The sequence below is a fragment of the Eurosta solidaginis genome, chromosome 1, assembly GCF_040869045.1.
Source record: "Eurosta solidaginis isolate ZX-2024a chromosome 1, ASM4086904v1, whole genome shotgun sequence".
Lineage (NCBI taxonomy): Eukaryota > Metazoa > Arthropoda > Insecta > Diptera > Tephritidae > Eurosta > Eurosta solidaginis.
This window is the reverse complement of record NC_090319.1, coordinates 329931155-329945388: the sequence shown is the minus strand read 5'-3', so window position 1 is coordinate 329945388 and position 14234 is coordinate 329931155. Positions and strand designations below refer to the sequence as shown.

General features: G+C 37.3%; 1 protein-coding gene across 1 annotated transcript in view; it reads left to right on the top strand.

Annotated features, from left to right (window-relative positions):
* Positions 1-14234, top strand: part of pnt (pointed) — a 531360-nt gene that overhangs the window by 369368 nt on the left and 147758 nt on the right. Inside the window, exons 4-5 of the mRNA XM_067762142.1 lie at positions 4861-4977; positions 8707-8910. Of these exons, the coding sequence (XP_067618243.1) occupies positions 4861-4977; positions 8707-8910 (321 nt within the window). The remainder of the gene's footprint in view (positions 1-4860; positions 4978-8706; positions 8911-14234) is intronic.

Genomic DNA, 14234 nt, shown 5'->3' with positions numbered 1-14234 from the left:
TTTACTCTCACTCACTGAAGTGAATTAATGCTCTTATATGATAGCAATTTTGGTTCACACGAGAAAAAATGACTCGTTGCGTTATACATAATTTGCCAATTAGTCAGTGATAAAGTACTAATTTTCCGCTGCGTTTTGATCTGTTTATAAGAAGATAGTGTTTAAAAATTGTTTTTCGCCTTTTTCATGTTTAATCAAAATAACTTTAAAAAGTAATTCTATGTAAAAAGGGATAAGTTATGACATTTTTCTTATGACGTAATAAATTAGGTACAAATAAACTTACTTATTACGCTCATGACCTTCGTACATTCCACACTAGAGCTGCAAAAGTATCGATATTCGGCATACTCGATATTTTCGATATTTGAGAGGGAGGGTATCGATATATCGCGATATATATCGAATTTTTTGTTATAGTGAAAAGCGCTTACTCAATTTAAAAGCAATATCAGGTATATATCAGACATTTATGTAAATATAATATATACATGTATATATATGTAATATTGTCTTCATAACTTCGAAACTATCATAAAACACATTCTGCAAAGTTGTCCGCGATGGTAGCTTATACAGCGGATCGAGGGTATATACAAAGTTAGAACACCCTTTGTCATCCACTATGGGAAAAGGTCGAACGTCTGCGATGGCTAAACCCCAGTAGGGTACTGGCAAAAGCCTTTTACGTGATGATGGATCTTCATATGTTTTTTCATATAAACATTAATCTTATTTGGCGAGCTATGTGAATCTTTAGTTGTGAATCTGTAGTTGTATGCGATCGTTCTAGATAATGAAAAAAAATTGGACTTATTACCACTAGTTGTATAACATTTTTTGCAATAGTATTACTGATTTTGTCCAAATGGGTCCAAATGCTCGACTTTGTACTTCGTAGCTTTTTGGCAATGCAATTTTCGTCTTCAAACTCAATGATGTCTTCTGTTGCGTGTATATCTACATATACGAATACATGTATATATGTGTATATAATATGAAAACAAGTAAGGAAGGTTAAGTTCGGGTGTAACCGAACATTACATACTCAGTTGAGAGCTATGGTGACAACATAAGGGAAAATAACCAAGTAGGAAAATGAACCGAGGGAAACCCTGGAATGTGCTTGTATGACATGCGTATCAAATGAAAGGCATTAAAGAGTATTTTATGAGGGAGTGGGCCATAGTTCTATAGGTGGACGCCATTTAGGGATATAGCCATAAAGGTGGATCAGGGTTGACTCTAGAATGCGTTTGTACGATATGGGTATCAAATGAAAGGCGTTAATGAGTATTTTAAAAGGGAGTAATCCTTAGTTCCATAGGTGGACGCCGTTTCGAGATATCGCCATAAAGGTGGAGCAGGGGTGACCCTAGAATTAGTTTGTACAATATGGGTATCAAAAGAAAGGTGTTAATGAGTTTTTTAAAAGGGAGTAATCCTTAGTTCCATAGGTGGACGCCGTTTCGAGATATCGCCATAAAGGTGGACCAGGGGTGACCCTAGAATTTGTTTGTACAATATGGGTATCAAAAGAAAGGTGTTAATGAGTATTTTAAAAGGGAGTTATCCTTAGTTCCATAGGTGGACGCAGTTTCGAGATATCGCCATAAAGGTGGACCAGGAGTGACCCTAGAATTTGCTTGTACAATATGGCCATCAAACGAAAGGTGTTAATGAGTATTTTAAAAGGGAGTGGGCCTTAGTTCTATAGGTGGACGCCGTTTCGAGATATCGCCATAAAGGTGGACCAGGGGTGACACTAGAATTTGTTTGTACAATATGGGTATCAAAAGAAAGGTGTTAATGAGTATTTTAAAAGGGAGTAATCCTTAGTTCCATAGGTGGACGCCGTTTCGAGATATCGCCATAAAGGTGGGCCAGGGGTGACTCTAGAATTCGTTTGTGCAATATGGGTATCAAACGACAGGAGTTAATGAGTATTTTAAAAGGGAGTGGGCCTTCGTTCTATAGGTGGACGCCTTTTCGAGGTATCGCAATAAGGGTGGACCAGGGGTGACTCTAGACTTTGTTTGTACGATATGGGTATCAAATGAAAGGTGTTAATGAGTATTTTAAAAGGGCGTGGGGCTTAGTTCTACAGGTGGACGCCTTTTCGAGATATCGCCATAAAGGTGGACCAGGGGTGACTCTAGAATGAGTTTGTACGATATGGGTATCAAATTAAAGGTATTAATGAGAGTTTTAAAAGGGAGTGGTGGTAGTTGTATATGTGTAGGCGTTTTCCAGATATCGACCAAAATGTGGACCAGGGTGACCCAGAACATTATCTGTTGGATACCGCTAATTTATTTATATATGTAATACCTGCCAAGATTTTAAGGGTTTTTTATTTCGCCCTGCAGAACTTTTTCATTTTCTTCTACTTAATATGGTAGGTGTCACAACCATTTTATAAAGTTTTTTCTAAAGTTATATTTCGCGTCAATAAAACAATCCAATTACCTTACCATGTTTCATCCCTTTTTTCGTATTTGGTATAGAATTATGGCATTTTTTTCATTTTTCGTAATTTTCGATATCGAAAAAGTGGGCGTGGTCATAGTCGGATTTCGTTCATTTTTCATACCAAGATAAAGTGAGTTCAAGTAAGCACGTGAACTAAGTTCATTAAAGATATGTCGATTTTTGCTCAAGTTATCGTGTTAACGGCCATGCGGAAGGACAGACGGACGACTGTGTCCGTCCGTCCGTTAACACGATAACTTGAGTAAATTTTGAGGTATCTTGATGAAATTTGGTACGTAGGTTCCTGAGAACTCATTTCAGACCGCTATTTAAAATGAACGATATCGGACTATAACCACGCCCACTTTTTCGATATCGAAAATTTCGAAAAACCGAAAAAGTGCGATAATTCATTACCAAAGACAGATAAAGCGACGAAACTTGGTAGATGAGTTGAATTTATGACGCAGAATAGAAAATTAGTAAAATTTTGGACAATGGGCGTGGCACCGCCCACTTTTAAAAGAAGGTAATTTAAAACTTTTGCAAGCTGTAATTTGTCAGTCGTTGAAGATATCATGATGAAATTTGGCAGGAACGTTACTCTTATTACTATATATATGTTTAATAAAAATTAGCAAAATTGGAGAAGGACCACGCCCACTTTAAAAAAAAATTTTTTTTAAAGTAAAATTTTTACAAAAAATTTAATATCTTTACAGTATATAAGTAAATTATATCAACATTCAACTTCAGTAATGATATGGTGCACAAAATACAAAAATAAAAGAAAATTTCAAAATGGGCGTGGCTCCGCCCTTTTTCATTTAATTTGTCTAGGATACTTTTAACGCCATAAGTCGAACAAAAATTAACCAATCCTTTTGAAATTTGGTAGGGGCATAGATTTTATGACGTTAACTGTTTTCTGTGAAAACGGACGAAATCGGTTGATGCCACGCCCAGTTTTTTTACACAGTCGTCCGTCTGTCCTTCCGCATGGCTGTTAACACGATAACTTGAGCAGAAATCGACATATCTTTAATGAACTTAGTTCACGTACTTACTTGAACTCACTTTATCTTGGTATGAAAAATGAACGAAATCCGACAATGACCACGCCCACTTTTTCGATATCGAAAATTACGAAAAATGAAAAAAATGCCATAATTCTATACCAAATACGAAAAAAGGGATGAAACATGGTAAGGTAATTGGATTGGTTTATTGACGCGAAATATAACTCTAGAAAAAACTTTATAAAATGGTTGTGACACCTACCATATTAAGTAGAAGAAAATGAAAAAGTTCTGCAGGGCGAAATAAAAAACCGTTAAAATCTTGGCAGGTATTACATATATAAATAAATCAGCGGTATCCAACAGACGATGTTCTGGGTCACCCTGGTCCACATTTTGTTCGATATCTGGAAAACACCTTCACATATACAACTACCACCACTCCCTTTTAAAACTCTCATTAATACCTTTAATTTGATACCCATATCGTACAAACACATTCTAGAATCACCCCTGGTTCACCTTTATGGAGATATCTCGAAAAGGCGTCCACCTATAGAACTACGTCCCACGCCCATTTAAAATACTCATTAACACCTTTCATTTGATACCCATATCGTACAAACGCATTCTAGAGTCACCCCTGGTCCACCTTTATGGCGATGTCCCGAAAAGGCGACAACTACCACCACTCCCTTTTAAAATCCTCATTAATAACTTTCTTTTGATACCCATATTGTACAAACAAATTCTAGGGTCACCCCTAGTCCACCTTTATAGCGATATCTCGAAACGGCGTCCACCTATGGAACTAAGGATTACTCCCTTTTAAAATACTCATTAACACCTTTCATTTGATACCCATATCGTACAAACGCATTCTAGAGTCAACCCTGATCCACCTTTATGGCTATATCCCTAAATGGCGTCCACCTATAGAACTATGGCCCACTCCCTCATAAAATACTCTTTAATGCCTTTCATTTGATACGCATGTCATACAAACACATTCCAGGGTTTCCCTCGGTTCATTTTCCTACTTGGTTATTTTCCCTTATGTTGTCACCATAGCTCTCAACTGAGTATGTAATGTTCGGTTACACCCGAACTTAACCTTCCTTACTTGTTTGTCTTACCAAAGTTTTGGAAGCTGGTAATTCTGCCGCTAGAAAAAGGAATAAGAAATGGGAATAAAGTACTCGATATTTAGAAAAAACATCGATAATCGCACCATAAACCTGGTATCGATACTTTTGCAGCTCTATTCCACACATTCAATGATAAAAAAATATTACCAACTATTTAATTGTATAATTATTTGCTGTTTTAACTTCATCTATTGATAACAATTGTTTCTATTATTTTACAGATGTGCCAACGCAAATTCCACCACTCACCCCCGGTACAAATCGCAAGGTAGCGGAAGTGTTAAAAGCCTCCTTTGCTTCATGGGAAAAGGAGGTGCAAAACTGCAATATAACCAAAGGTAATTTAGTTTATATTTAAATGGCATTGAGCTTTTAGAAATCAATTAAATTTTTGTCAGTTCTATGGATTAGAATATTTGAAATATCAATTTGTAGAACATAATTTTTTTACAAACAAATTTCAGTAACCTTGCCTAAAATTTCGAGGTCTTAGTAGATCTGTAGGTAGCAAAGAGAGCAGATGTTCGTCAGCTAACATTTCCGTCCAAAAAACGTCATATTTGATTTATCTAGTCGAGTGTAGTGAGCGTGTTTTGTTTGACAATATTCGAAACTTAATTGACGAACGAGTTTTGAATAAGTAAGAGGGCTTCCCAAAGAATCCAGCCCAGCTTGACTCTCGAGAAAGACGCATAAATTCCTGCCACTACACCACAAAGCCCAAATCCCTGAGATGCGAATACCGCAGCCGAAAAGACCAAAGCAATCCCTCACACAAAACTGTTAAGTTCGTTTTCGTTGTACAAAGCCAGTTTCGAAGCCGTGCTCCTGTAATGTAGGAGTCTGGGTTTTGGGTTTCAGCCAGCATTGCGCCTCAATGAAGTGAAAATTAAATTGCTTTTCGACTTAACATCGCTCTATCATAGTCCATGGATTGTCATTCTTTGTTGCAGTAACCTTTCCTAAGTAGACTAAAAAACGTTTGGGCAGACAAAAGCGGCCTTAACTTAAACCCTAGTAAAATGGAGCTAATACCGTTTACTAACAAGAACGAAATACCACAGTTTCGTCTGCCCTCTCTAAATGGTACGGCCTCTCTTTCTATGAGAGTCAAGTATCTGGGCGTAAAAATAGAGAGAAAGTTCAGCTGTAGATCGAATATCGAGCGTAGGGTCGCAAAGGCTTACACAGCCTTTTATTCGTATAAGAGAATCGTCAGCAGAAACTGGGCTCTAAGACCCAAACTCTTGATGTGGCTATATACGGCCGTCGCCTGACCCATATTAACATATGGAGCCATGACATGGTGGCCGGCCATGAAAAAACCGTACAACATTAAGATGATGGATAGAGTACAGCGGACAGCCCTCGGATGGGCAACAGGTGCACTAAGGTCGTGTCCAATCAACGAACTAACTAGCTACCTCTGGACATTCACCTACGTGAATCTGCAATTTCTTCGGTGGTAAGACTTCGCGAATCTAACTGCTGGAACTCGGGGCGACATGGCCCTATCAATATGCACAGGATGCTTCCTGATATAGCTCCCTCACTATGTTTTAACAGGCGTCATAAGGTTCACTTCCCCTCAAGAGGTGACTGGAGTGGCGACAGGTTGCAAAGCAAAGACGCAATTTCAGTCTACACCGACGGTTCAAAAATGGAGTGCGGTGTGGGAGCTGGCGACTTCTGCGAACATCTTAAGGTGTCTCTGTCTGTTCGTCTACCCTATTTTGCTTGTATCTTCCAAGCGGAATTTCTGGACATAGAGAGGGCGTGTACGCTCCGGTGGGAGGGCTCGATGAAAGGCGCGAGGTGTGCATTTACTCAGATAGCTAAGCAGCGCTCATGGCGCTTAACTCCTCCATCACTTCGTCTAAGGCCGTCAGCAGCTGCAAGAGGTCGCTTCAAGCCGCAACTAACTTTGCAAACATAACCCTCATATGGGGCAACGAGAAGGCAGGTGAGTTTGCAAGGGCAGGGGCACTGCTGGACGCTGCGGTGTCAGTCGAGATGCATCGTCCACTTATATCAATTAAAAGAAACATCCACAGCAGATTCAAGGAGTTAGCTGTATCCAGCTAGTACTCCTCGGACACCTGCAGGATAATCAAACGAACCTGGCCGAATTACGACAGTAAGAGAACAGAGGACCTCCTAAATAGATCAAGGAAAGAAATATTGATGATCACTGCCACAAGAACGGGACACTGGCCGCATGGCTTGCATGCTGAAAGAATGGAAATCCCTTTTAACAGCATCTGCAGGAGCTGCGGCGAGGAAAGCAGCAAAGAAACAGTCGCGTACTACTTGTGTGAATGCACAGCCCTAGCACACACTACGTTTCTAACTATGGGCAGTTATGTATATACTTCCGGAACTTAAGGAAGTAGCTAAATGCTCTGTAGAAGATATCAGCAGGTTCATCGTCCGCTCCAAATGGTTCGAACGGAGTACCGATTTAGCCATACGATATCAAAAGCAACTGGTCTTAAAAGGCGCCTCGTGCGCTAATTGGGCTCGGATCTTTGGTATCCGAGCCTCACAGCAACCAACCATAAACTTCTAAGGAAAGCCGTTTTTTCAAACATATTCTGAAATAGAAACAATTTTTCTAATTTATTTAATAATTTGGGAAAAATTTAAACAACGTGACATCAGGACGGACAAGGCGACAGCTGTTTCGATTATACCTTGTAAATCTCTTCAAATCCTTTTCTCCTGGGAGTGGGAATCGAACCCGCACTCCTACGATAGTTGAAATGGTTACAAACGCATTCAGCTACGTCATGCCTTAGTTGTTGTAAAGTTTTTTCCCAATTGCCTTCTTTCGCATGTATTACCTTCTACACATCACATAATTCGTATGTAGTTATGTGTTGAAGTTATGCATGTTTGTAAAGCGGTTTTCAGAGAAACCTGGTATTTGTTGTTGTTTTTGTTCTATTTATAGAACTACAACGAATTAACCAAATCTTGCCTACTTATATGAGTTAACCGGGGATTGCCCGTATTGCTTTAAATGTATGAAAACATTTATTTCAAGTGGTGTGATGGCAGCTTGCTCCGCCTACCACACCGTATGCCCTGGGTTCGCACCCCGGACAAAGCAACATCAAAATTTTAGAAATAAGGTTTTTAAATTAGAAGAAAATTTTTCTAAGCGGGGTCGCCCCTCGGCAGTGTTTGGCAAGCGCTCCGGGTGTATTTCTGCCATGAAAAGTTCTCAGTGAAAACTCATCTGCCTTGCAGATGCCGTTCGGAGTCGGCATAAAACATGTAGGTCCCGTCCGGCCAATTTGTAGGGAAAATCAAGAGGAGCACGACGCAAATTGGAAGAGAAGCTCGGCCTCAGATCTCTTCGGAGGTTATCGCGCCTTATATTAATTTTTTTTTTTTTTAATAAGCTGTCGCTTTGTCCGTCCTGATGTCACGTTGTTTAAATTTTTCCCAAATTATTAAATAAATTATAAAATTAAAAATTGCTTGAAATAAAATTTTTCATACATTTAAAGCGATACGGGCAATCCCCGGTTAACTCATATAAGTAGAAAAAAGTTTTCTTTTTTAAAAAGGGCAGCTGAGATAAATTGATACTCCACTCAGTAGTCGATATATATATATATATAGCTATGAATATACATTTATTTAGTTCCTGAACTTACTCCCACACATGACTTACAACAACACTTTATTAATTATGTAAATAAGTGAATTTGTATGTATGTATCTTGTTAATATTCTAAACAAATTTACAAGCATTTGATTGCTTTTGTCAATAATGTTAATTAAGGCAAATTACAAGTGAAATAAAAAAATTATACATACAAACATATATTGTAAACATAGTTAAATGAGCATGCCAAATGCATACAAATAACGTTTTAAAATTTTTTTTTGAAATTTAATAACAACAAAATTTATGTATGGGAATAGTTCTCATTGCATTTTAAATGATTTCTAATTATTCAATGCATACATATTTACATATAATGCTCACATACGAAACATATTGTTCATTTTCAATAATACCATTGTTTTTGTTTTTTCGATATCACCACTTTCAGATCCACGCGAATGGACGGAGGAACATGTCATCTATTGGCTCAACTGGGCAATTAAAGAATTTTCCTTGGTCTCAATGAATTTGGAGCCATTTATAAAAATGAAAGGACGTGATATGATTGAATTAGGCAAAGACAAATTTCTAGCGATAACGCCACCATTTACAGGCGATATATTGTGGGAACATTTGGATATATTACAAAAAGGTGAGTAGTGGGGAAAAATATTTTTTGATATAAAATAAAAATGAAATAAGTGAGATGTGAAAAAAGAAAAGTTCAAAAAGGATACGTGTCTACTTAAGTACGTGCGCTTTTGTTTATAAAAAATTATTGAGAAAATGGTATTCAGGGTTATCAGTTAAGCATTTAGCGCCATGTAAGTGTACAATAACAACTATCTACGTACTTTGAATACTAAATCAAGACAGGCGCCAGTGGTGATATATCATCTCCATTTTATATTTCTGAAAACAATAACTACAGCTATAGCAAATTCAATTTGGAAACAAATTTATTTTCAACAGCAAATATTACAACTTCATATACCTACGCCTTTCGCTTCTTCATTCTAGCTTGTCACATTAGCACGTTATTCACTTATCTGCTTGAACATTGTTTGTGGCCAGTGTACTTATTACGAGCACATGAGCAGATAAGCTGTTAAGCATACGTTTTTTTGGCAAAAAAGTGACTGGTTACAAAAAGTTAGCATGTTACAGAAAAGTGGCCAGCTCTGGGAAAGCAACCGGGTGCTAGAACACTAACCAGTGGCCGCTTTCGGAAAAATAAGCGCGACTCCGACAACGTAGGGGAGCTCAAAAAAGTACACTCAGATAAAAAATTGTTCTAAAACGAACGAAACAAGTCCAAAATATATTTTTTCATATATTTCTCATATTGATAAATTATTCTTATTTGAAGACGTAATCTTCATGTATACTTAAAAAATTTCATAACAAGTTTGAGATTATCTGCGCATATTTGAATGCAAAATCTAATTGAACGAAGAATAAAAGTTAAAAAAAATTGTTTTAAAATTTTTTTGAGTTTGACGGTGATCCAACTCGCGCCACGCGATAGCAACCGCAACATCATAACCGCTGGGCCACTACGACTGCTTGGTAGCTTGTGGAAAGTATTGTATTGTAACGAATTTTGGAGAAATTCCGCTTATTTGAAACTTTCTGCTAACATTCGAATCGCTAAACTGATGAATAAATCACTCCAATATTCAGTACTGCAAAGTGGTCTTTATTTAGAATACTTTGGGTGTAGTACTTCACAATTATACTTCACAACCAATAGCGTGCTTAAATCAAAACTGAATAATAATTGCTCAGCTTGCGCTGCTTTTATACTCTCTGTTGCTTTGTTCGCATATTTCTCCTAAGGTCTAGACGTTTCACTTTCTATAACTTTTGTATCTCCTGCTTGGTTACCATCTATATACTTGTATATTCGTAGTTTATGTTTTCTACTGCCATATGCGTGTGAATATGTGAGTAACTACTTCGTCTGATGACTACATGTGTGTGTGTGAGATGAGATATCTCTTCATCGCATTCTACATAAGAGTGGCTGATTTATTGTTGTTGTGCATTTATTTTGTAGCAGCTTAGTGATGCTAATTTTCGTCACAGTATTTAACATTGTAGCGCACACGAATTGTAGCGTTCCTTTTTTCTTTAACTTTATTTAAGAATATTGTACTTAATTTAAGAACACTGTTGTCATTAATAAAACATTTGTTCATATTATACGACCAGCCGTTCTCTTTTCGAGAAAATTGTATCAGCTCAAGCACAAGCTTTTTGTTTTAAGAACTGGTCGTTCGTTTTTCAAGAACCAAAAAGTAAGAACATTAAAAGCTTGAACTGAGTCCGGTGGTGCTGGATTTTAGAACGGCGTTTTTCTCTGAGTGTAATTCGCAAAAAAGTTATTGGTTCGAAAAATTCATCAATTCTCAATAAGGAACCGGTTCCGAAAGCGTCCACATTTCGAAATAGCTACCGTTTCTAAAAAATAACCAGTTGCAAAAAGAAGATATATGATGAAGAGTTCGTGCTTGTATAGCTATTGAGCGTATTTTGATGTTTTCGTGATTCGCAAAGCTTCTGTCCAGCTACCGTTTTGTCGATTATTTCTAGTCATATTTTGGCGCCATTGTAAACGAAGGTACCACACCTCCGTAAGAAAAACATTAGCAATAGTGACTATCTGATTCTAATACTATATGTAGTTCTAACAATGCTGATGGATTTTCATTGACAAACAGGTGGGCGGATCAAATGAACATTGTTATTGGTTGCAGAGTCAAAGAAAAATCTGTTCCATCTCACTGTTTACATTTTCTTCAGGTGATGTCGAACCATAGGTAAACTTTGCACAGTATAAAAGTTGTTTAAGGTTTGAGGCTAGTTATGCCGCTAGGTCAAGTCGTTTGCGTTCTTCTGTGGAATGGTGACATTGCACCATGATCAAATCCGTTAGTGAGCAATACAGATAACCTTATTATTGGAGAAAAAACTCACTCGATAAATGTATTGTCCTAATTTGTTTGCTAAAAATTAAATATTTAGGTTGAAATCTTGAAAACACTTAACACGAACTGACATTACCACATTAATTGTCGCTGGGCCAAGAGCCTGAGCCGAAGCCATGTTGTTCCAGGTTATAGAGAGCCTGGAAACCATAATCGCAGAAACATGGTATCCTGTTAAAGTAACAATAATGACAGTTTTTAATTTGAGCTTTTTCCTTGAAGAAATTGTTTGCGAAAGTTGTTAGCCTTTGATGAAATTCTGAGCTGAGGTGTCAAGTTATCAAATCTTTTCAGACTTTTATATATTACATGTAAAACAGACAATTAGAGAGCTGGGAGCCAATGTAAGATGAGTCGAATGTGATTTGGCAATTTAAAGTACTTGATTACTTAAAAAATCGATTCAGCTTCCAGCTCTTTCGCGTTACCTTTAAATTACCAGCAAATTAACTTTATTATATAACTAAATAATATAACAATATTCCACTTGCATATGGTAAATCGAATTAAATATTTACATACATCGACAACAACAAGGAAATTTAAAATAAAATTTAATTTAAACTTCCGCTAATACAACTAAAAACAAATAAATGGGTGACTTGAGTTATGCTATGAGAGGTTTGGAGGTTGGAGTGTAACAATTTTGCAGCTGCTGTTTTGACTTGTAACCTGTTGCTCTGCTGCTATAAGTCGACTATTCCCCTGCATGCATTTTGGTTGGGCAACTTTGATTTTTCTAACTTACTTTGGTGCTTTTCTAAATGTGGAACCACAGCCAACTGTCAATATCATAAAATAAGGTAAAATAAAAATTTAAGTAGAGCAAAAAGAATGAAAAACATGCACACGCTAAAATTATGTGTAACCACACATACATATACACTACAAACATACACACATACTTAACTTAAAAGCAAAAGCATCTACATACATACCTACTCCTCACAAAACGGATGTCTTCGAGGTAACAAAATCACCTGGGCTGCTGCTGTCCGTCCTCGCAACAGCAACTGGACCAGTAACAGCAGCCTGCACAGTCTCTATCGTAAGTGGTAGCCGTTCACTTTTCATTGATTTTCCACTTCCATCCAACATAGTTGTCTACTTTTTCTTTTTTTTGTTGGTTCTTTTCTTTTTTTTTTTGTTATTATTGAAGGTAAATTCGATTGTGAATGGGTTAACTCACTTGGCCTATGCATCTCGCAATTTTGCGTATCTAAAACGCCTTTTACGCCTACGCTCGAATAATAGAGGCAGCGATTGGTCGCGTGCTGAGCCTTTCGTTTGGTCACTACTGTGTAAATATATATGGCAACTTTATACGACTACTTGTTTCTTGTTTTCTATCTTAGTTGCTCGGCTGGTTATTTTCGCCGTTGAATATGTTCCTTTAGTGCACTGATAAGGTTAATTTTTCAAAGGAAACAGACAATAATCGCAATCAAACGAAAAATTGGTTTTAAAGTCAATTTTTTAAGAAGTGAATGAAAAGTTAACATTTATTGAATACCAAACGGCAAAAAGTTTGAGCTGAAATCTGAAACTTGTTTAATGAAGAAAAATCGAATGTGCTGTGGTCTGGTTTCAAACCGACGTGCGGGGGATTTTCAAAGTTTGCTCTACATACTGAGCTATCACATCTGTCTAATAAAATATATCTATGTTAAGATTTTTAAAATTTTTTTGTTTTAGTTTTAAAAGAATTTTGAGATTTTGTATTTATTATTCAAATAAGTTTAAGATTTAAACCGAATAAAATAAAAAAATAAAAAGCACAGTAGTGAGTTGAGAGGTTTCCAATTTTGTTCAAAATAGTTTCAGAAAGTGCTTAAATCGAAGAAGTAATTAAAATTTAGACTCAAATTTCTAACCGTGTAACAGATTATCCCCCGTGACTTGGGCTTGGCAAACCACCCTTCCGGATTCTTTAAAATTAAACATATTGGATATGAGATCTGTTTATTAATTTTAACAGTATTTACTTACCTACTCGCAGCTTTCTACCTTGCCCCCTCTCGCCCCGCACCCTCTATTCAACTCTCGCTCTCTTCCTCCAACTATCCCTATCTATCTTTACATCTTCTCCCTGAATGTGTTTTCACAAATATTCATCTTGGTCTGTCCCTCACTCAATTAATTCTCCTAGATCTTTTCCCCGGTTCTCTAAATTTTATTCTCTCTTCTCTCTCTACCTATGTTTAACTCCTTTTCTATTTTCATCGTCGTTTTCATCTCACATTTCTTTATGTTCTATCTTTCTTATATTTTTTTCAATATCATAAATAGATCGTTTCGGTAAAAGCAACTTCTCATTATTTCTACCCACCAGGGTTTCTTCATCATGTAAAAAAAAAATGGCTTTATCGATTGATATTTCGCTCTATTCCGCTTTGTTTTCCTATAAAGCTTCTTTGGGTGGTGGTTAGAAGAAAAACTGAGCTATATCCACAAAATTTCCCATTGTACTCATTGTGATGCGCTAACTGATCTCAAGCACTGCTAAACCGGCTACAGTAAATCCGTAGGATCTTTGAGAAATAGTTAGTCGAGAATAGCTAACTATTTTCTATTTAGAGGTCAAAAATGATACAGCAAATACTGCCGGCTTTGCTGCTCCTAAATATACTTGCAGTTGCGATCAATGTCCATTCTAACTGCGTGAGTGTCTATCAAACAATGCCTAGTGAGAACCCTTATCAACTGCAATATCCCCCTGGCCAAGTAACCATATAAGGCTGACACTGAAGTGATGGACCATCTCATTGCGGAATCTGTGAAATCCAGTGATTGGCTTTGTGGTTCCTAAAACCCCGTCTCCTATGCCCACTCCACCTCCCTTTCCTATTACTATTCCTCTTTTCCAGTACATGCAGCAAACCTATTTCTCTGGACTGGGATCAGATACTGGTCCCGGATGGGGTTCGATACCATCCCGGAGCAGGAGAATATGGCGCAGTCCCGCTGCAAGGATCTGCTGGGAGGA